At 35.7% G+C, this 21,910-nt stretch overlaps 3 protein-coding genes across 3 annotated transcripts; 2 read left to right on the top strand and 1 right to left on the bottom strand.

The window, feature by feature from the left end:
* The first annotated feature begins 7,946 nt into the window (after positions 1-7,946).
* On the top strand, positions 7,947-9,024 carry LOC113398233 (cilia- and flagella-associated protein 20). Its single transcript, XM_026636866.2, has 2 exons — positions 7,947-8,395; positions 8,571-9,024. Exons 1-2 carry the CDS (start codon positions 8,120-8,122, stop codon positions 8,886-8,888), a joined length of 594 nt encoding a protein of 197 aa, XP_026492651.1. The 5' UTR covers positions 7,947-8,119; the 3' UTR covers positions 8,889-9,024.
* A 1,110-nt stretch (positions 9,025-10,134) lies between these two features.
* Positions 10,135-17,961, top strand: LOC113398213 (BOS complex subunit NOMO1). The gene is made up of 16 exons (XM_026636835.2): positions 10,135-10,346; positions 10,505-10,891; positions 11,424-11,583; positions 11,670-11,918; positions 12,169-12,337; positions 12,496-12,660; positions 13,254-13,335; positions 13,470-13,660; positions 13,873-14,396; positions 14,723-14,903; positions 15,238-15,440; positions 15,611-15,801; positions 15,889-16,044; positions 16,155-16,260; positions 16,499-16,861; positions 17,261-17,961. Exons 1-16 carry the CDS (start codon positions 10,198-10,200, stop codon positions 17,408-17,410), a joined length of 3,426 nt encoding a protein of 1,141 aa, XP_026492620.2. The 5' UTR covers positions 10,135-10,197; the 3' UTR covers positions 17,411-17,961.
* Positions 17,962-20,156: 2,195 nt separating this feature from the next.
* Positions 20,157-21,910, bottom strand: LOC113398238 (uncharacterized). Its single transcript, XM_026636875.2, has 4 exons — positions 21,774-21,910; positions 21,353-21,467; positions 20,798-20,890; positions 20,157-20,349 (listed from the first exon to the last, which is right to left on the bottom strand). Exons 1-4 carry the CDS (start codon positions 21,850-21,852, stop codon positions 20,271-20,273), a joined length of 366 nt encoding a protein of 121 aa, XP_026492660.1. The 5' UTR covers positions 21,853-21,910; the 3' UTR covers positions 20,157-20,270.

Below are 21,910 nucleotides of genomic sequence, written 5' to 3'. Positions count from 1 at the left end.
CTGCATTGAAGATAAATAATTAGGTCGTGAGAAAGGACCGCAAGGGAACGTAATATATCTTTACATTTGTCAAGAAAAGCCGATGAAATGTTGACGCATCTGTTTCCGCTAGTGATATTTTTGCGAGCAATCTACAGAGCGTTGAACCTAAAACTCTTAAAGCTATACCTGTTGGTACGTTGAGTTTCCGTGTAACGATTCCTAATCCAACATATTTAAATAAAATAGGTCAGAGCAATATTGACTGTGCCACTTTCTCATCAAATCGTGATGCTATAGTTATTGATGTAACGTTAATCCACTTTTTAATAGAAGTCCGTAGAATTGTTACTAGCGGAACCTCGAAAATATATAGCCAGACCCTAAGCTGAGGTTTATTCTCATTTTGAGGAGATTGTTTCGAAGTTATTCAATAATGCTGTTCGAATTCGACTTGTGTTGTAGTTGACTTGCAAATATAAAGGTTCACAATGTTTTCACTCAACTGCGACCATATCATAAAGTCATATTTGCCTATTTTTTAAAATTTACCATTTACCAGTGATATTACAGCTCGAATTTAAGCCCAAAATCTTTGTTAATACACAAAAGTTACCACTTGGCCATCACGGCTTCCTAAATATTTGATAAGTACATATTTTAATAAAGCGAAGATGTTCAAAAATCTTCAAACTTTTAATCAGGTTCGATATACGATAAACCAAGTGTAAAAAGAAATTCAAAGACGATCAAATTTATCAACAGCTAATTGTTACTATAGACAGAAAGAGAGCAGTACTCCGACACGGGACGGGTCAGCTCAGATCGACGACCCAGAATCTGGGAACAGCGCACGATCTAGCTCGAGATGCAGAGCCCACGCGTTTTGCAACAAATCGCACGGCCAACTTTGTCAATGGCGATTATATACCTACTAAAACTATATGTATTAAATATATTAACTGGTTTTGTTTAAATATATGCAACAGATTTAAGTAGCTTATCTTAAATGAAACATTTAATTTATTGGCATAACAATTAAAAATACTATTTGTATCTGTATTTGAGATGTCTGAATTCGTTATTAATATCATTGTAAAAGCTCAAAGCTCAATCAAATTGTATAATGCTTTGAAAAACCCTGACCTTACCCTGACCTTATAAATCGACAATTAATTTACATGTATAAAAAAGGAAACATTTTTTTGTACCTACGTAATGGAGAAATTAAGATTTGAATTTATTATAAAAACCAAACCAAATGATAATAAGACAAGTATTTATGCCATAACCTCCATTACGGATACACAAAACCAAACTTATATTGTGCCTAGAGAGTACCAACCAGTGCATCTACACACAGAAATAATAAAGCATGAAATATTTGACAAAATAAAAAAATCTCTTCAGAAATGGCACGATAACAGACAGGTTTGGATAACATTAACTAAGGAAATCAAATCAACATATTTAGATGATGACAACTTACAGTTTGATGGGTTTTTACTTGAAAAATTAGAACAAAGAAATGAGTCCTTAACAGCAGAAGATAATTTAAGGACGGTTAATATTATTGATATTCATGACATAAAATGTGATCAAGCACAAAATTTGCAAATAAAAGAACATGAAAAGAACATTGTGTTAGAAGATAGAATTTACTATAAAAAAAGTGGTAAAAGTAATAAAAAAATTACTTCTAAGTGAAAATTACAGTAAAATTATAATAAAAAAAACCCATGAAAAATATTGTCATACTGGAATAAATCAAACAGACTCTAAAATAAAACCCTTTTATACTGCACCGAATATATCAGAAAATATTAAATATATAGGCAAAAATTGTGAGACTTGTATAAAAAATAAAACAAGATTAAATAGAAAATATGGCTTTATATCGCAATTGGGCCCAGCTAATAAGCCCTTTGAAATAATGTCACTAGACACAATAGGAGGATTTGGTGGGCAAAGATCATCAAAAAAGTAATTATATCTACTAGTTGACCGCTTTACTAGATATGCATATACCCTATGTTCTAAGAATCAACACGCTCGAGACTTCATTAAACTTATAGAAAAAATTCCTAAAGAAGAAAAAGTCGACATCTTACTCTCTGATCAATATCCAGCTTTTAATTTTTAAAGAATAGATTACAATATGATTTTAAAAAAGGAGATATGGTATATGTTGACTATGGGAACAAATTAAACAAAAAAAAGATAAATGAAATTAGAATTGGTCAGATAACTCTACAAATCGGAACGAAACTGTCATTTTGTCTTATAAATTTAACAGTTCATTCAAATTAACAATATTCGTAATCAAATAGTGTTTCACGGTCAATCAATCAGTATCAAATCAAACGTAGATGTTATACCAGTGGAACAATGGCCGCAAGTGGGTTACGGCTCCTAATAGTCTGGCATCCGCATTGACTCACTCCATTCAATGCCTTCTAGATGTTAACAATCAATAGGCACACCAAAAAGGCTCCGCATTTCCAACGTAATCGATAAGAAGCTTCCTTGTTACCGCTTTGATTTTAAATTTGGAACTCAGAGGTTCTTTAATTAAAAACTAACCCTAACTCAAAAATAAGCGATTAATTAGGGTAATTATCTTAAAATAATCTTTTAAAATCATCATTCACCGAGAAAAATAAATATCAGGTATTAAAATTAACATCCTGCATCGCTTATATCTCAGTTGGCTTTTCCAATTAAGTAATTAAACGTGCAGCAAATGAAAAGATGTACGGAGCTCTCGATATAAAAGAGTTTTTATTAGTATTTATGTTTTATTTATAAAAAAAAAATGTTTGCTTTTTAGATGAAATGGCGTTTGTACATTCATGAGCTGGTATCGCAATGTGTTCCACAAAAGCTTTGAGTTCAGTCATCTTGATCAAGATGCGTTCGAAAAAATCAAAACAATGGCCGACACGCTTGGTTCCCGCGCGCGGGAATTTTGCGGTCACATTCCATAAATAAAATGCTATGTATTTTTTATTGTATCCACTGCCCTGTAATAAGTATACATCGCACTGCATTAATTATAAAGCAAAATTTCGCAGGCTCCAGTTGACTGACCGCAAACCGAGTGGAATCGAAACGAAGCCTTTCGTTTCATTCATTCAATAAAGGGAATTTCCAACCTAACTATAAAACTGCATACTTTTATAGTAAGAACTGGTTTATGTTGAAGCAGAGAAAGTACGCACATAAGTGGGTCAGTTTATGTTAAAAATACATCCCTTTTTGCAAGTTAGTTAAACTTTGCCACATTACATTTTAGCTTTTATATTTTTACCGTTGAATATAATGGACTTCCTGAATGCAAAAGGTTAAATCTTAAATTGAAAAGGTTATTGATTTATCAGTGTCAATATCGGAAATAAGAATCCTACTTATTTGCTACCCATATTCCAAAAAATAAAATAATTATTAATAAACTAAATCCAGATCATTGTAGACAACAAGCTTTATTTAATTTCCATGTTAAAAAAATAAGCAATTCCGAAAAAATAATGTTTGTTCCTTTGACCACAAGTCGTATTGAGAAGTTTAGAAGTAATATATTGGCCAATCTCCCACACCTATCTTTTAGTGATAATCCCAATGTTTTGTATAATAATCTATTTAAATTAATTAGAAAAAAGTTTAATGCAATATTCACTTCTAAAACAGTTAATACAAAAAACTTTTTAAAATTCAATGATTGGCCTACTATTGGAATTCATAAAAGTAGGCAACGAATGTACGAGCTTTATAATGAAAGGCCGTACATATACATATGTAAGTAACTATTCAAAATTATTTAGAAAAGTGTGCTTTTTGGCAAAGTCTTTAACTATAAAAAATAGAATTAAGAATGCACATGACAAAATAAAAATGACTTGGAAAATTATTAATTGTGAAACTGGTAGAGGTGGCAGTCGCAGCTCCGAATTGAATTTAAATTATAATAATAAAGTCATAAATAGTGAACGGGAAGTTGCTTCAGTTTTTGAACAATTTTTTTCTGACATACCAGTTTCTACAACTAAGTTACTTATTTCTTCTCCAGCAGTTGCCGAATCATTGATTAAAGAAAATGTACGAGAATGCAAATCAAAATTTAATTAGGGGTAATCCTATAAACACCAATGACATAATTTGTACATTTAAGTCATTAGACATTAAGAAAACTGCTGATCTATGGGGTATTTCTGTAAAGGTGATTAATTCAATTATTGATGTGATTGCACCTTATCTTGCAATAATATTCAATGATTGTGTTCAACGTGGTGTATTTCCTGACCTGATGAAACATAGTAAAGTCATTCCAATATTTAAATCTGGTAGCTCTTCAGATCCTAACAACTATAGGCCAATCTCAATACTACCAACCGTCAGCAAAATATTTGAAAAAAATATTCTAAATCAATTATTAGCATATTTCAATAGATACAATCTGCTCCATAGAAAACAATTTGGCTTTACGAGGGGTCCCTCGACTACCAACGCAGGTATCGAACTTATAAAAAATATCTATGCCTGGGAGAAGTCGCAGGATGCCTTAGGGATTTTCTGCGACTTATCCAAAGCCTTTGATTGTGTTCAACATGAAACTCTGGTCAGGAAACTATATCACTATGGAATTAGAGAATGTGTACTGGAGCTTCTGACTTGTTATCTTAACAATAGAATTCAGAGGGTTGACGTTAAAGGGACAAGGTCTCCTGGGGTCTCAGTTGGTATGGGGGTCCCACAAGGATCAATTCTTGGACCTTTTCTATTCCTCGTATACATAAATGACTTGCCCTTTCTTGTTGGGAACAAACATGATATAGTATTGTTTGCTGATGATACCTCTTTGGTTTTTAAAATTAATAGGAAACAGGTACAGTATGACGATGTAAACAATGCTATGTCTGATATAGTACACTGGTTTAGCGTAAATAATCTTAGGCTGAATAATAAAAAAACTAAAATTGTAAAATTTAGCACACCAAACATGCAAAATGTAAAACCCGATGTACTTATCAATGGGGAATCGATGGATCCAGTTGAAACAACTGAATTTCTTGGCCTTACTCTTGATGCCAAGTTACAGTGGATCCCCCATATAAACGGATTAGCGGGTAGACTGAGTTCTGTGGCATTTGCAGTAAAAAAAATTAGATTATTTACCGATGTTGATATGTTTCGCCTAGTTTATTTGAGTTACTTTCACAGTATAATGTCCTACGGTATTATGTTTGATAGCAGACCTTGAGAATGAAACGATCGCCTCCTGGCTGTTTCTATTCATATACAATTATGTATCTACTTAATTTGATAAAAAAAAAAGACCCGCTGAGTTTCTTACGCCGGTTCTTCTCAGGTCTGGGTGGTCCTTTTTCCGAACCGGTGGTAGTGTTTAATTTGACCATCAATAAGTAAGTGTGATGCTTCTATGTTGAATAAAGGAAGTTTGAGTTTACTTTAAATACCAATTATTATTTAATCCATTCCTAGAATAGTAAAATATGGTCCGCAGACTTGTTATTTATGAACGCTTATAAATCAATGTGGGTGGCATAGACAATTTACTATCCTGATTAACTTTATAAGGTCATCGATGAATAATAAATTATAGCACAACCATAGATACTATTATATTGCAATGTAGTAATAATATAAGACAAGTTTTTTTTTGTGTCAGTACATATTTTATAAGAGAAACCTCGTAAGCTATTTTTCAATAGAGTGCATTGGATGTTGACTTTTCGTCTAGAATGTAATGGGTACAAAACAGATAGAAACAAATATGACCTGAATCTTCTAATCATATCTGAATTTACCAATCATTTCAATAGATACATCAAAACTCCTTTCATTACCACATTCAGAATATGAAAGTATCAATTACTAATAGAACTAAAAGTTATTTAACTAAAAATTAATTTCTTATCAAATGCTGTCCGGATGTAACTATCATAAAAAGATAAATAATGCATGTTTGTTCACACACCCCCACATAACATTATATCTAATATACAATTTAATTCTGTTTTCTAATTTCACTTGAACCAATTATTTTGTCATTGTTTACATGTTTATTATAAACAGTAGACTTGTACAAATTTTAGTATCCAAAAGCAGGCAGGGATCAATGACCGATTAGAAAATTAATCAAGAAAGGTACTAAAAAGTTGCAAGTGATTGACAAACTAATTAAAAACTAATCATTATAGAGATAATTTAAACAGAGTGGTATTATTAAATATCAAGTTAACGTTTAAACCATAAAATAATAAGTTAAAAATTTGTCTCTATCCTAAAATATATTTTGTAATGCTCAAAAACAGTTTAGTAATGAAAAAGTAATAATTTCCTTGACTCCAAATTTTATATAATATTGTAAAACACAACAACAAAACAAACTCAAACCAATAATATTAACAATAAAAGATAACAACAGGAAATCAGACACAATTAAAATGACAACTGCAATTTAAAAAATAAGTAGATTTGAGTTTTTTTATTATTTCCTGAGCTTAGGAAAAACTTCAATGATCCAATTTATTTTTGATCAATTTTAAATGGCATCAGCCATCAATGTTATGAATGTCAAATAAACTGGTTTGATGTAAGCAAATACATTGATTTTTTTTTACATTAAAACAGACTATAAATATTGCTAACACAATTGTTTTATTTTAAATATTCAGGCATATCCTTTTACACAATGATTCACACAGAATTAGTATTCAACATGTTACACATGCTCAGAAATCTTTTTATATGTGTGTATATTTAATATTAAATTTCAAACCAATTAACTTCTGACAGTGTTATAAATTTAAAAAAAAGTAATCAGTGTTCAGTAAATGTTAAATATGATTTTGTTGATTCTTTGTATTTAGTATATTGAAAATACAAAAAAATATATATAAACAAACAATTCCTCTCATACTCACATATTTTTATCTGTATATACAGTTCATTTTTTTACAAATAAACAGTAAAGAGAATTACTACTAAATTTTAAAATAGACAATAAATTTCAAGCTTGTCAATTTAAAAAAACATTCAACATTTTTGTTTTGTCATTTCTTTTCTCTATGAATTTATTTTAAAACAACAATTGACATTTCTCACATTTCCAATTATTATAGATTTATTTTATTAGATATCATTTTCGACATGTTACTATATCATTAAAAAATAATAAAAAAGTATTTCGACAAATTTAACAACCATCATACTACATACATAAATAGAAACAGCGAACCCGTTCAAGCATTTGTATCTTACTACTTCTAGCGTTCAGGTAAATTTAAATATACTTTTAGGGAAGTAAAATATATTCTATTCAAAAGTATAATATATAACTACTTACTTTTTCGAAGAATTTTCCGTCATATTCGGTGATTCACTAATACTTTAAGTAAATACATAAACAAACTTTCATTATCCTAAAATGTACCTAAAGGTATGACTTATTTCTTCATTATGATTTATAGTTGACAAAATCAAATACTAAATTTATAATTTTATGATGCATGCGATACAATGCATCGCATGATTCGCGTGTAGTGTACTTATCTGTCAAAATTCACAGACAAGAGACAACGTTCACTTCAATCAATCGCTGTCATGAAAGCGCATTACGTTCCATTATATCCGGTTTACATTGATTATATCTTTAAAAGCCCTTTATAATGAATCAAACAAAAAATAATTACATATTTGAACTAACTAAATGTAACCATTAACAACAATATTAATTTTTCTCATGAACTATTCGTCTAGGGTATTTATATTTAATTTTTCAATAAAAAAAAAAAAAGGGAGAAACGGATATATACCAAAAAATATATTTATGTTTAACTAAAGTCGTTGGGATGATTTATAATAATTTATGAAAGCAGTTTTATTTATGTGGTGAAAGGAACATGAGTTAAAAGAAACGTTATATTTTGTATGTTGCTATGGTAATGCTGAATTGATAACAAACGCATGGCCAATGGCGGAGTTCAAAATTCTTGTGTTTACTGTCATGCTGTCAAGTTTCAATGCAAACCCGAAAAAACATTTTTTATTGATCAAACTTTTATAGTAACTATCTGATAAATGTTGGAACACAGAGGTTTCTAGAATACGAATAGTAGAGATGTTTAAAAACACTTTTCAGTCCGGGTTTTTGTCAATTCTTTACAGTATAGGTAGCAAACCTTTGCAAATTTGGGATAAAAAAGTTCGAAATGGGCACATAAAACGAATCACGGACAACGATATACAGAGCTTAGTATTAGAAATAGTTGGGACCAATGTCAGCACTACGTATATCACTTGTCCTGCCGATCCAAAGAAGACTCTTGGCATCAAACTACCTTTTTTGGTTATGATTATCAAAAACCTCAAGAAATATTTTACATTCGAGGTTCAGGTGTGCAGCATATATTTATTTTAACAGTTACAATTATACAGTTCAAGAAAAAACGAGTTATTAAATGTTAAAATTGTTATTAAAATGAGTACTTTTAAAATTTTGGAGTCAAGAATTGCTTTTATTTGTTATAATTAGTTATGTTATAAAAAAATATTCAATTGTCATATTTCAGGTTTTAGATGACAAAAATGTGCGCAGGAGATTCCGAGCAAGTAATTATCAATCAACAACTCGTGTGAAACCATTCATTTGTACCATGCCTATGCGTTTAGATGAGGGTTGGAATCAGATTCAATTTAATCTTGCTGATTTCACAAGGAGGGCTTATGGTACCAACTATGTTGAGACTCTTAGAGTCCAAATTCATGCCAACTGTCGTATAAGAAGGGTCTACTTCTCAGACAGATTATATTCAGAGGATGAACTACCAGCAGAATTTAAACTCTTCCTTCCTATCCAAAATAAGGCAAAAACAGCAATTGCTACATGAAAATCAAACTGACGTTACCTTAGTAAATGTATTTTATAAGTAAAATTTATTTAGTTTTTGTTTTATGAAGCTTCATATCATAATATTTATGTATTTTGTGATCTCTCACAGAAATAAACATGCACACATTTTATAATTCATTGTGTTTAATTCTAAAGTGTTATAACCATTATTTTAATTTTTGACAAAATACCAACTCAAACTCGAACACTATCCAACAAGATTAGTCAAAAGTGTTTTTCTCTAATTTGAAATTATGAAAGATTCATAACATGGAAAAATTAGAATCTAATAAAATTGTATAAAGTACATACACAAAAAAGAAAGAAAAATACACAAGGAACATTATTAAAATGGAAAGACATACTTATGTTAGTATGGACTGCAATAAATCTAAAATGTTATACATTTAGGAGGTAGTGACATTATTTTGTACTTGTATTAAGCATTGTGAAAATAATGCAAAATAGAAAATATAACTTAATGTTCATTTAACGTTTGCCCTGTTTTGTGAATCACATGACTCATATATTTTTGTTGTCTCTGAGTTGTGTATGTTGTTTGGACCAACAAGTTTGTATCCATCTAGACTTCTTCAGTTTTGTATACGGTCGACAAATAAGATTGATTAATTAATTTATCAAAACTAAAATTTAATTTTGTCTTATAAAAAATCTGTTATTACTGGTTGCCATTCAATTATTAGGTTTTAAGTAAGTTTTTTTCTTCCGTCTCAACCCAGGACTGTCCTTTTTACGAGAAATCAATTTACTATACTATTAATAGATCAATTGAATTAAAATTTAATTTTAATGTTGTTTTAGTTTTTGTACATTTGGATTATAATAACTGACTTATATGATTATGATTAATAAAATATTAATGAGTGGATTTTTTTCTTGAAAACGAGTTTCATACGTAAAAAAAACAGCATTGATTGAATACTTTAGAAATTTCCAATATTATGTGTAAGCCGTAAGGTACATAGTACTTACAGAATCTAAATTGAAACGGTAATGTTATAAGAATAAAGAATAAAAAAAATTAACTAATTTTTAAACATGTATCAACAATATTTTAATAAAAAGATATAGTCGTACAGTTTTATGATTGAAAATAATTTTAAATAAGTGCTTCACAAGTTATGTCGGTTAAATGATTAGCTCAGATTTAAAAATATGACTTATTATAATTGAGTCGTGATAACTCTTCGTAGTATTATTATTCTGTGGTGATAATGATAAGTGCCAACTTCTTTTTATCAACTGTCAAAAAGTCTGAGGTTTAGGTAATTGGTTAGAATGCAGAAATGTCTCTTAAAATATCCGATTTATTAAATTTATTTGTAGCATATTTAGTCACATTTACATCGACATGTTATGCCAATGATATATTAGGATGTGGTGGTTTTGTGAAAAGCCATGCAAGCTTGGATTTTTCCAAAATAGAGATCGGCTTGTAAGTTAACCTAAAAATCATAATTTAATCTATCACGAATTTGGGTCATAATTTTAAAAGTTAATCTAAGAGACTAATAATCTTAAAATATATTGTATTTTATCGTTAAATGACAATTTCATATTGCGCCGTTGAAAAATAATATTATTAAATTTTAGGTATACGAAGGAAGGTAGCTTAAAAGAGAGAACTGAATGCGCCCCTACTAATGGATATTATTTCTTGCCATTATATGAAAAGGGCGAGTATATACTAAAGGTGCACCCTCCTGCTGGGTGGAGTTTCGAGCCTTCACAAGTAGAACTCCTTATAGACGGTGAAACAGACCAGTGTTCTACTGGTCAGGATATAAATTTCTCATTTAATGGTTTCGGTATAACCGGAAGAGTGATCACCGCAGGACAGAAACAAGGGCCTAGTGGTATTGATATCCAACTTGTAAATGAGAAAGGAGATGTTAGGAACACAGTAACAACCACTAATGGTGATTTTGATTTCACACCAGTTATACCTGGAAAATATGTAGTAAAAGCAACACATTCTAAGTAAGTTATAATATCATTAGTTTTGCTAATTACTATGATAACTAAGTGTAATAACTATGTTACTCATTGTCCAATTTTCATTATATTTGGTCAATTATATTAAATTCACACTGAAAACTATCAGTATAAAGAAATGTACCATACCTTAATATACTAGGAATGTTCTGAACACAGCATGCAGATCTGACTTTGAAATTTGATCTCCTTTTATACAAACAATATAATACAGAAGTAACCTCATGTTGTTGCATATTAATTATATAGATTATTATTGTTATATACAATAAGTAGTATTATATATTTAAATGCACGGATAAATCTCACCAATACCAATCATCACTCAGTATGTCTCTGTTGCCAATATACAGATGACTGTACTATATAATTGACAAAATAGAAATTGTGTGAGTAAAATTACTCTGATGATCTGATGCTTTAAAATTTAGTTGCAATTTAGGAGAAATATTAATTTAAATTATAAGTATTCAAATTGTTATAACAGATTTTTGTAGTAATGATATTGTTATTGCAGATGGAAAATTGAGCCTGCTCAGACTGTAGTGCAAGTGAAGGAAGGAAATACAGCTTTGCCTATTGGATCTTTGATTGTGAAAGGTTATGATGTCTCAGGATCTGTCATATCTTTCGGCAGCCCTATCAGTGGAATCTATGTTCTTCTATATTCAAAAAATGTAATTTTTTAACATTACTATTACAACATTAAATTAAAGTTGATTCTTTTAAACTTTGTCTAAAATATGATTTTATTTTTATTTAGGAAAATCAAAAATTCCGAGTAGAAGGTTGTAAGACTGCCCTTCTCCAAGGAGTTCCAGATGCTCCGATTTGTTACTCAGTAACAGATGCAGCTGGAGAATTCCAATTTGGTCTGGTACCGGCTGGGGAGTACAAGTTGCTGGCTATGACCAGCTCACCCGGTCAACCTCTTGTCACATACAATATTAAGCCTGATGTGGTGCCTTTTGCTGTGCTTCATGACAGTTTATACATCAAGAATGCTTTTGAAGTTAGTAAATATAATACAAATTAATTAAAGTATCATTTCTCTATTTTAAATTTAGCTGCTCGCACAGCCTTTAATATGAAAGTGAAATAACATATAACATAATTAATTTATTGTAATGTTCTATTGCTGTTTGATATTTGATTCTACAAGACAGATTTAAGATATTTTCTAATATACTTCATAACGAAGGGCTGCACAATGCACATAGCAAGTAGTAAATATAGTATGATTGAACATGTTTGGTCCTCAGGTGACGGCGTTCAGTGTGCGCGGGCGGGCGCTGCGCGGCGCAGACGGCGCGGGCGTGGCGGGCGCGCGGGTGCTGCGCGGGGGGCGCGCCGTGGCCACCTGCGACGCGGACGGCAGGTTCACTCTCACCGGACTCAAGCCTGCCACCTACACTCTCACCTTCCAGCATGGTCGGTTGGATCTTTTTTATTTAACTCATTTTTTTAATAAACTGAAAAATGTATCACTCCATTTAATAACGAATGATCCTCTATCAGCTATCACATTGGCTCACAGTCCTTTGGCCGGCAATGTTGTATACATGAGCATGTTGTCTGTTCGGCGCCAGAGGAGTGCGAGTGGGACGAGGTGCAGCTGGTGGTGTCGAGCGGCGGGCCGAGCGCGGCGCTGGAGGCGGTGGCGGCGCGCTGGCGCGTGTGCGGCCAGCTCACGCCGCCCGAGCCGCGCACGCTGCAGCTGCGGCCCGACCTGCGCGTGCAGGCTGGTGACGATGGTAACGTTAAAGATCTTATTTACATATAGTATCTATGTACTATTGAGAGTAATGCAATTTTCTGGAAACCCAGGATAGAATTTTATTTAGATATGGTGCACAAAATACGAATAAAGTTCAATAAAAGTTTGTTCACGTTTTACATTTAATACTCGTCTAGATACCCAAATATGTTTATATTTATATTCTTGGTATGGTTGTATACGATATATAAAAAATTAGTCTGATACAAATAACCTAAATATACTAATTGCGAGATATCAATGTTCACTGTCTAACTTTCCTAACTGCATATGCTACAGAGCAGACTGTACCTGTATATTATGACAATGAGAAGGCCATTGGAGTTTTGACTCTAATGTAATTCATAAAAATACATAGGCATCACTAGTAAGATATTTATTGCTTAATATTTATTAGCTACGTAATTTGGATGCAAACCAATATAAATCCATAATATATTTTTTTCCTTTTCTGCCAACCGATTTTATTATATTGTATTTATTTATTTATTATTATACTATTTAAATACATTATAAAAATGGGTGGAGTCACTGAAGCGACGTTACATTTTGCGAATACCATTTTTTCAGGTAAATGGTGTGCCTTCGTACCTTCCGGCGAGTACACGGTGAAGGTCGAAGTGACCGAGCAGGAACAGAGAGAAGGCTTACAGTGAGTCAGTCTTCCCCACTATCGCATTCACTAGTCGACTATATAAATATTCTGGTCAACACCATGAGCCTAAAATTGAAATAGGCTTTAAAGCCGATTCGTATCTGTCGGATAACCGGTAATAACCGTTGCAGGTTCTTCCCCGAGTGGCAGACGGTGCGCGTGCGCGGCGCGGCGGTGGGCGGCGTGGCGTTCGGCCAGGTGCGCGCCACGGTGCGCGGCCGCGTCGAGTGCGGCGCGCACTGCGCCGGCCTGGCCGTGGCGCTGCGCCCGCTCAAGCCCGACGGCGGCTACGCGGGCCCCCCGCGCTACGCGCCCGTCGTCGGTGGGTGGCGGGCAATCGTTAACGATACGACTGTAGATATGCAAACTATCTCGCTTCCGAGAACTCTCGTTAAGTAAACACAGACCGAAATAAGGCAAAAAAACCATCTCTGAGCGTTCCAACTCGTTTCTCATCAGTTGATAGAATATTTTCGATAAGGAATTAGTTTCGACTCCTAGTTAAGTCGAAGAACGCTTTACGATACCCCGCAGACGGCGAGTACAGCTTCGAGGACGTGGTGCCGGGCGGCGTGGAGCTGTCGGTGGAGGCGACGCGGCTGTGCTGGGAGCAGGCGGCGCACAACGCGGCCGTCACGCAGCGCCTGCACTCGGCGCCGGCCTTCCGTCTGCGCGGCCTGGCGCTGCTCGTGTCGGCGTCGCACGCGCTGCAGCTGCACTACGAGAGCGCGGACGGCGCCGAGCGCGGCGAGCTGGCCGTGCCGGCGGGCGACAGCCGCCAGTGCCTGCCGCCGGCGGAGCGCTACACGCTGAGCGCGCGCGGCTGCCACCGCGTGCAGCCCGCCAGCGCGCCCGTGCGGCTGGGCGGGCCGGACGCGCCGCGGGTGCGCTTCGTGGCCACGGCGCACGCGGCCGTCGTCGATATCGTCTCCCCGGAGCCGGCGACGGACGTGCTCCTCCAGATCGTCCAGGACGGACGACCGCCCGAGGAGGTGCCCCTCCAGCCGGTCCGGCGGGATGGAGTGTACGTGTACGAGCACACCATGTATTTGGAGGAGGTGAGCGAAAATGATTGCTATGATTTTTCATTTTCGCATTTGGGCATAAGGTTTTCTACTTGTATTGAAAAAAGAGCCCCAGTAGTCTCGTGAGTAACATGTGACATGATATTATATCTATGTATGTACTATCTATTGCGTCCCGGCATCGCGGCAGTGGGACGGTCGCAGGAGATTAATTTAATTTTTCTTAAAAATATAAATTGAGCACCCACCCAGGTAATAATACTTTGCACATTTAATTTCGCTCATCATTAGGCTTCCGAAATAATCCACGAATCCGATCCAAAAATAAAGATCCACCGAGACGAGTCCGTTGTCCGCAGGGCGCGGCGGCGGAGGTGTGGGCGCGCTCGGCGTCGCTGCTGTTCAGCCCGCGCGGCGCCGTGCGCGTGTCGGGCGGCGCGGACTGCGCGCGCGTGCTGTCGCTGCGGGCGGCGCGCGCGCTCGTGCTGGCCGGCCGCCTGCAGCCCTCCGTGTCCGGCGTGCTGGTCACCCTGGAGGGCGGTACGCACGACCGCTTATATGTTATTCCTCATTGCGTCTGCGTTTATTTTATGCACAGTTAAAAGTGGCTGTGGTTTGTTCGAATGGCACTACCGTCGAGGCTCAGCCGGAGGTCAGCGTTGACGAAGAGGATTCGAGTCGCTCCTGAGCGGCACCGTAAATAAAAGATTATATTTAAAAAAGTATATTGTACCTTTACTGTGCCTAACTATTTCATTAAAATGGTTATCCTTCGCTTCAGATGGGGATAAATAGTTTAGAGTAGAGTTTAATGATGTACGTAGGATGATAGCTACCTGGTGAGCCGCTTTTGAGACATTCATAATTTTTTCAGGTGATGTCAGACTGACGCAGACGACGGAAGCCGACGGCAAATACAGCTTCGGTCCGCTGGACGCGGACATCCAGTACACGGTGCGGGCGGAGAAGGAGTCCTACGCCTTCGACGAGCCCGACGAGAACGGAATCATCGTTGCACACAAGCTGGCGGAGATCGCCGTGGTGCTGCGGGACCGAGCGGACCACGCGCCGCTCGAGGTGAGCACGGACCGTAGAATAGTGAAGATTCTGAACCGAATGTAACGAGATATCAGGAGTCCCGAGGGAGTCGTAATCCGTAAATGCATCCAAGGTTTCTAGCGAAACAGGTTCTAAATTAGCATTTTCCATGAAAGTGTTTTCGCAACAATAACGACCGCCCCTTGCAGGGCGCGCTGGTGTCGGTGTCGGGCGGCGCGTTCCGGCGCAACGTGGCGTCGGGCGCGGCCGGCGCGCTGCGCTTCGCGGCGCTGTCCCCGGCGCAGTACTACGTCAAGCCGCACATGAAGGAGTACCGCTTCGAGCCGCCGCACGCCATCGTCGCCGTGGAGGACGGCCAGGAGCACCGCGTCGTGTTCGAGTGCGTGTCGCGCCCGCCCGGCGCCGCCCGGGCCCGCCCGGCCCCGCCCGCCGGCGGCGGACGACGGTAACGGATCGCTCTGTGCAGGGGCGTCCGCGTGGCGTGGTCGCTGCTGGGCCGCGTGGTGTCGCTGGGCGGCGCGGGCGCGGCGCGCGTGGCGCTGCGAGCGCGGCCCGCCTCCTCGCCCGCGCGCCCGCACTGCGCGCAGCAGGACGCCTCCGCCTCCGACACGGGACACTTCAGGTACCGGGCCTGGCCGTTGGGTCGTGTCTATGATAATCGTGATATGAGATCGTTTTAATTCGAATATATGATGTGCATGTTTTTTTCAATAAATTTGTTGAATGTTTTAGAATACGAGGTCTATTGCCGGGTTGCGTGTATGTGGTGGAGTTGAAGGAGTCGGTGGAGCCCGAGCTGGCCGGTATCGTGCTCGCGAGACAGCCGCCTCCGTTTGAAGTAAGAGCGCTTAATGCTTGACACGGGATTGGCTCCGATTATATAACTTTTACTTTTATAATATTAGGAAAATGAAGTTGCCTGTAAAGTGCAAATGTAAATTATGATTTCGAAACTGCTATTTGTTTTAAAAAACGGTAATATAATATTAACTGTATGTATTATTTTGCCTAACTAAACTAAAGTATTTGGGGAATGTAATTCTATACTCAATAAAAAAATTCTTAATCTATTTCAGATGAAAGAAAAAGATATAGAAAACGTCCGACTTATAGTTGTCCATCCCAATCACTTAACAGATGCGAATGTTTTAATTCGGACTCCCAACATAGACCACTACAAGACCCTCAGACTGACCCTCGCCTTGGAGTCGACCCCACACAATCTGATATACTCGACGAAGCTCGACCCTCTAGGCTATAACCAGTTCAACAATCCCGGACTGATGTACACAATGCCTAGGTTGCCGGCGGACAATAAGACTTATGTCGTCCAGATAGAGTCATCATTGTCGAAAGTCAGCCATTCGTACGAGGAACCGGCGTTCTATTTTAATTCAGACGGGAAGTTTAAATCTTTCGATATCGACTTCGACCCGAAGGTAATATATATTCTTATTATCGTTTTGAATTTATCAGCAGCACTTTGTGCCCTACAACCGGTATGGTGGTAGACCAACTCGTAGGGTGAGGCAGGTCGTAAGTCTCTTGAATCCTTTTCACTATATTACGAATAATAAGAAGCACTATATTAGCACCAACTACAAATAAATAGAAAAAGACAAATGAGTGATGATTTAATGAGAGTAGACATATGAGAAGCAGTCATGTGAAGCTATCAGATTATGTTTAATCATATTTTAATTTTACTTTTTAACAACAACACCCTCGAGTAGTTCGCCAGTAAAAATATTGACTAATAATCACGGGAGCGTCGACGTTAAGTCCAAACGATCGCGACCGTGACGCGGAGACGGGGGCTAACGAGGCCGTGGTTGCAGCTGCGCTCGTCGGAGCAGGAGCTGCGGCACAGCCCGCTGGCGCTGCTGGCGCTGCTGTCGCTGGGCGCGCTGTACTCGCAGCGCGCGCGCCTCGCCGCCCTGCGCCCGCTGGCCGCGCGCCCGCGCCGCGCGCCGCGCGACCGCTCCTAGCCGCGCTCATACTGTTGGAGCAGATACCAGACCGTTTGCATTTTATTCTATTTCTAATCTCTAATATCCGACTACAAAAATATGTTTTCATGTTGATCTGTGTGTCTCGATGGATTACCTCCTGGGCATGACCTCCAGCACGGCTCGGAGTGGAACAGGCCCGTACTTCACATAAACTACAAATTGATTTAAATGATTTTAAAAACTATAGCCACTCGTTTCGACATGTTCAGTCATTGAGTGTTTCACCTGTTATGTTCAGTGTATTTGTCCATTAAAATAAGTAATTTGAGAAATGTTTTGATAGGACTAAACTTGATCGAAACATTCCATTATGGAATTTGTTTTAAAGATATCAAAATGGTATTAATATTTATTAATATAATTAAACCAAATGGTAGGAACAAATTATTTAAATTGAAACGAATTATTCCATGAGTTATAAGAATGTATTAATTTATAAAGGTTGTTTTTTATCTATATAATTTATGTGTTGTGCTGTAATGAGTATTCTTTAGATATAAATTGAAATAAAAGGTGTGTGGAATGTGTCCTCTGTTTTATTTTATACGTATTATCCGACTCACCCTTATAAACTGTGATCCAAGCAATTATTTACATTTTAACGTATGGAAGTTGTGATTACGAATACGGTGCATAAAAATGGGTTGGGTTTAGTAAAAGTCGCTACGATTTTGGAGAAACAAAGTGTTGTATATGTTAGAGGTTTGGTCCTTGATTATAACAATACCACTCGCGTCGAGCGAAACTGCTCCGTTTTCGAGAAAATTAAGAAAAACTATCATAACCTATATACGCGTAAATATGTCAAATAAATCGTATTATCACTATAGGAGCAGGATGAGTAACTATTTTGTTTCAAGTTCGACAAGGATGCAATATACATAAGGTGCTTGTCATATGTCAAAACGCTAAATGAATTTGTCAAATATCACTAATGTGTTCTGACATTATTCATATTTAAATATATTGTTCGTTGTTTCTTTTTGACTCGCGTAATTCGAATGAGTGCTCATTTTGTTTGTTGTGATTAATTTTAATGATTTTGCTAGAAAGCTTTATACATTTATACATTTGATTGTAAAAAAATTGACACAAAATCGACTCTGTTAACTCTGACTCAATATGGTCTTGTCGGTCTTACCCCTAGAGTGTTGTTTAAAGCCACTGAGTTTCGAAAATCGAGTTGATAAATAGCCTGATTTGAGGTTAGAATTATAAGATTTTGCCAATATCTCAGGAACGGAGCAAATTCGCAAGATGGGAATGGCACCAGAGGATAGAGAGTCTACCCGTAGCCTCTCCCACATCCCCTCTACCCCCCACTCCTGCACCCGATTACTAAACCGCAACCTAAAAAAAATAATATTTATTAACGGTTCCTATTCATGTATTAAATTAAAAAAAAAGTGCCTTTGTGTTATCTTTAATTCAATTTTGCAGATATTTATGGCAAATATTGCAAAAAATAGTTATTCGCTTGTTAGTCGTATTCATTGTGTAGTATACATATAAATATTCTAAATATATGTTCAATTTTGGATTTAAAAAACTTCTCTTCGAATTACCTACAGGTATTTAAATTTTGTTAATTTATACTATATTTTATAAATATTCGACTAGGTGTCAAAGATCTCAGAGACTCAAGGTCCACAGCATTCGCGGTTAGAAAGGTTAGTCAACTAACTGATGTTGGCATTGTTCGATTAGTATACATTCTATTATGTCTTACCAAATTTTGCTTTGGATTAACGCTACTAATATTGAATCTGTTTTCATATTACAAAAAATACCGGTCTGGTGTATTTATAATCTTCGAGCTCGAGACTCCCTTTGGGATGTTTTTAAAATAGAGGGTGTGCTTACAGTTGCTTCACAATATGTTTACAACAATATAATAGATATTTTTGAAAGAGACGGTGACAATCATTGTATAGACAACGAGGAAGAAAGATAAACTAATAACACATAGTTTCTTCCTGGGACATGGTATTCGTAATAATAAGATATATATATATATATAATAATATAATAGGAATATAATAAGAAGATAAAAATATAATAAGATTCCACAGTTATTTTTGGAATATTAAACAATTTACGGCTCACGTTAAAAAAACTTAAACAAGATATATTACTCAATACAAGATTACATTAAAGATAATAAAGCGTGGACTTAATATTTATTGATTTCTAGGCAGGATATATAAAATTTGCGAATCGATACGGTGAGTTTCGTTTGTCAAACACGGTATCGAGTGTCTAGTGCACATAAAACAAACAGTAGGGGCGAAAGTGACAATGGTAGTGGTGACCCGTGTTTACGCAGCAAACGTACGAGAAAGGAGGTAGTCCGATATGGACACTTCTAATGCCGTCAACATCTACCCGCAAACTTCAGTCTCGTGAACAAGACATTCGTAGATAATGTCGAAATATCGAGCACCACCAAATAAAAATAAAAAACATGGTAAATATCCCGTTTCAAATACTTATAGTAAGGATATATGAATATACAATTGTACTTTACTGACATACAATAATTAATATGGTGGAAAAGAGTAACTACTGATTTTCTTGCCGGTTCTTCTCAGTATTATCTAACAAGACGATTCAAAAGTGCTTCTATGATCCTATTTGAATAAAGAACATTTTGATTTTGAATATGTATTAGTCTGGTTTGGTTTATTGTTACCTGAAATAACGAATAAGTAAAAAACAGAGATGATTGTCATGATATTTATTTTTAGTTTTCTTACGTATACAATTCTTAATACATATATTACTATCATTACATTACGTAAATAAATAAGTATTTTTACTAAGCTAAAACTATTGTCTATCTGTAACAGCTGTAACGCTGATGACACTCGGAAAGTGATCGTGCGTGATGATCCCATAGACGAGCATTCTCTTTACTGTAAAAAACAAAAAATGTAATTATAGAAAATTTTAGGAAAGAACTGGGGCCCTTTGCAACTTTTGAACATATTTTTATACTCGAACTTCTATTATTTTTATTTATAACAGTAAATGTCATCAATAGCTCCAAAAAAATTCAAAAAAGCTTCAAAAAAATTGAATAAGTGATCTGTTTTTTTAGTTTAATTGTTCTTAGGTTTAGCGTACGTATGTTAGAAAGAATGGTACAAAGACTATTGGTAAAAGACGATACTATTTACTCGTACAAGAACATTGTTAATTATTTTACTAATTAAATTAGTGGATTTAAATATGGAAATATATAAAGGCCACTGTTGGATTTATATATGATGACAATAACTGATAGATTCCCGCTCGAGATTCATGAGGGGGAGAGGGATCATGTCATAAACATTGCCATAAAATCACTTATTATAAACTTACTTTACGAAGTACAGTTCGAATGCTGCAAAGAAGTTTGTATTGGATCGTGCGTGAAGTAAACAGAGATTCAGCTTTTCACATTCGTCCTCGGATCTGCATTTTAAAAAAATCAGTAAATACAGTTTTTCTAGATCTAAATAAAGGAATACTAATATTAAGTTTATCCACTATAACATTTGCATATTAATAAAACTTTTTGTGTACTTTATTGTATCTACATGAAAAGTTTTTTTTAATACCTACATATTAATATTTGCCCGTATCAGTCGAATATTAAGTGCATTAAAACGTAGTCATTTTCTTTGAAGTGCATTATTTATGAGAGTTGATTCTGTTCCCTTAACGACTTTTGTCAAAACATCGGCATGAATTGATCAAATATCCAAATGGATCCCGATCGTGTTATTACTACTTTTATTAATTTATCGATTGCAAATACTCTAACTGTCTATGATTTTTCTTTAATTTAATTATTCGTAATATTATATCTATTTTTTAAATGAATTTAACTTAATAAAAAAAGGTTTTAAATATATATAGTAAATTGAGAATTACCCTCTCTTGGTTCTAATTTTTGAAATGTCAGCTCCAGAAAAACTTCCAATAGTCAAAGATGGGTTAATGAACCTCTTGATCAATTTGTGTACGGGATTGTTCTCTATTGCAGTTTCTGGAATAAATAATAGAAATATATAACAGATTATAATAATATTGAATGAAGCATTTGTGTCCAAGCTCAATACAATTTTTTTAAGAGTTATTAATCACTACGTTACATAAAACCAATGCTACGAAATAGTAATAAATTATTTTTTAAGCTATTGAAAATTTTTATTCAATATGATTTTCGTTTTCAAGTTGAATTTATGCTAATAAGTATGTCTAATACAATAAAATATTATTCAAATTTATATGCAGAAAACTATTCCAGTCGCATATTTTATTGTTTTTATTTTTGATACATAAAAAAAAATACCGTTTTGAACAATATCCAACGGCTTGCACAAGACGGATACGAGTGCCGCCAACATCAACACTAAGATTTTCGCTTCCATTATTGTTTATTATAAATTGTATGGTTAAATATCAGTATCAAAATAAATTGTTTCAAAT

The sequence above is a fragment of the Vanessa tameamea genome, chromosome 2 (genome assembly GCF_037043105.1).
Source record: "Vanessa tameamea isolate UH-Manoa-2023 chromosome 2, ilVanTame1 primary haplotype, whole genome shotgun sequence".
NCBI lineage: Eukaryota > Metazoa > Arthropoda > Insecta > Lepidoptera > Nymphalidae > Vanessa > Vanessa tameamea.
This window is presented reverse-complemented; position numbering and strand designations above follow the sequence as displayed.

Bases quoted from the DNA above. Each gene is read 5' to 3' on its own strand.
- LOC113398233 (XM_026636866.2), top strand. From the start codon at position 8,120: ATGTTTAAAAACACTTTTCAGTCCGGGTTTTTGTCAATTCTTTACAGT. The intron at 8,396-8,570 runs GTGTGCAGCATA...GTCATATTTCAG, and splicing joins ATTTTACATTCGAGGTTCAG to GTTTTAGATGACAAAAATGT.
- LOC113398213 (XM_026636835.2), top strand. From the start codon at position 10,198: ATGTCTCTTAAAATATCCGATTTATTAAATTTATTTGTAGCATATTTA. The intron at 10,347-10,504 runs GTAAGTTAACCT...ATTAAATTTTAG, and splicing joins TCCAAAATAGAGATCGGCTT to GTATACGAAGGAAGGTAGCT. The intron at 16,045-16,154 runs GTACCGGGCCTG...TGAATGTTTTAG, and splicing joins TCCGACACGGGACACTTCAG to AATACGAGGTCTATTGCCGG.
- LOC113398238 (XM_026636875.2), bottom strand. From the start codon at position 21,852: ATGGAAGCGAAAATCTTAGTGTTGATGTTGGCGGCACTCGTATCCGTC. The intron at 20,891-21,352 runs GTAATTCTCAAT...TTTAAAATGCAG, and splicing joins AAAATTAGAACCAAGAGAGG to ATCCGAGGACGAATGTGAAA. The intron at 20,350-20,797 runs GTAAGTTTATAA...TGTTTTTTACAG, and splicing joins TTCGAACTGTACTTCGTAAA to TAAAGAGAATGCTCGTCTAT.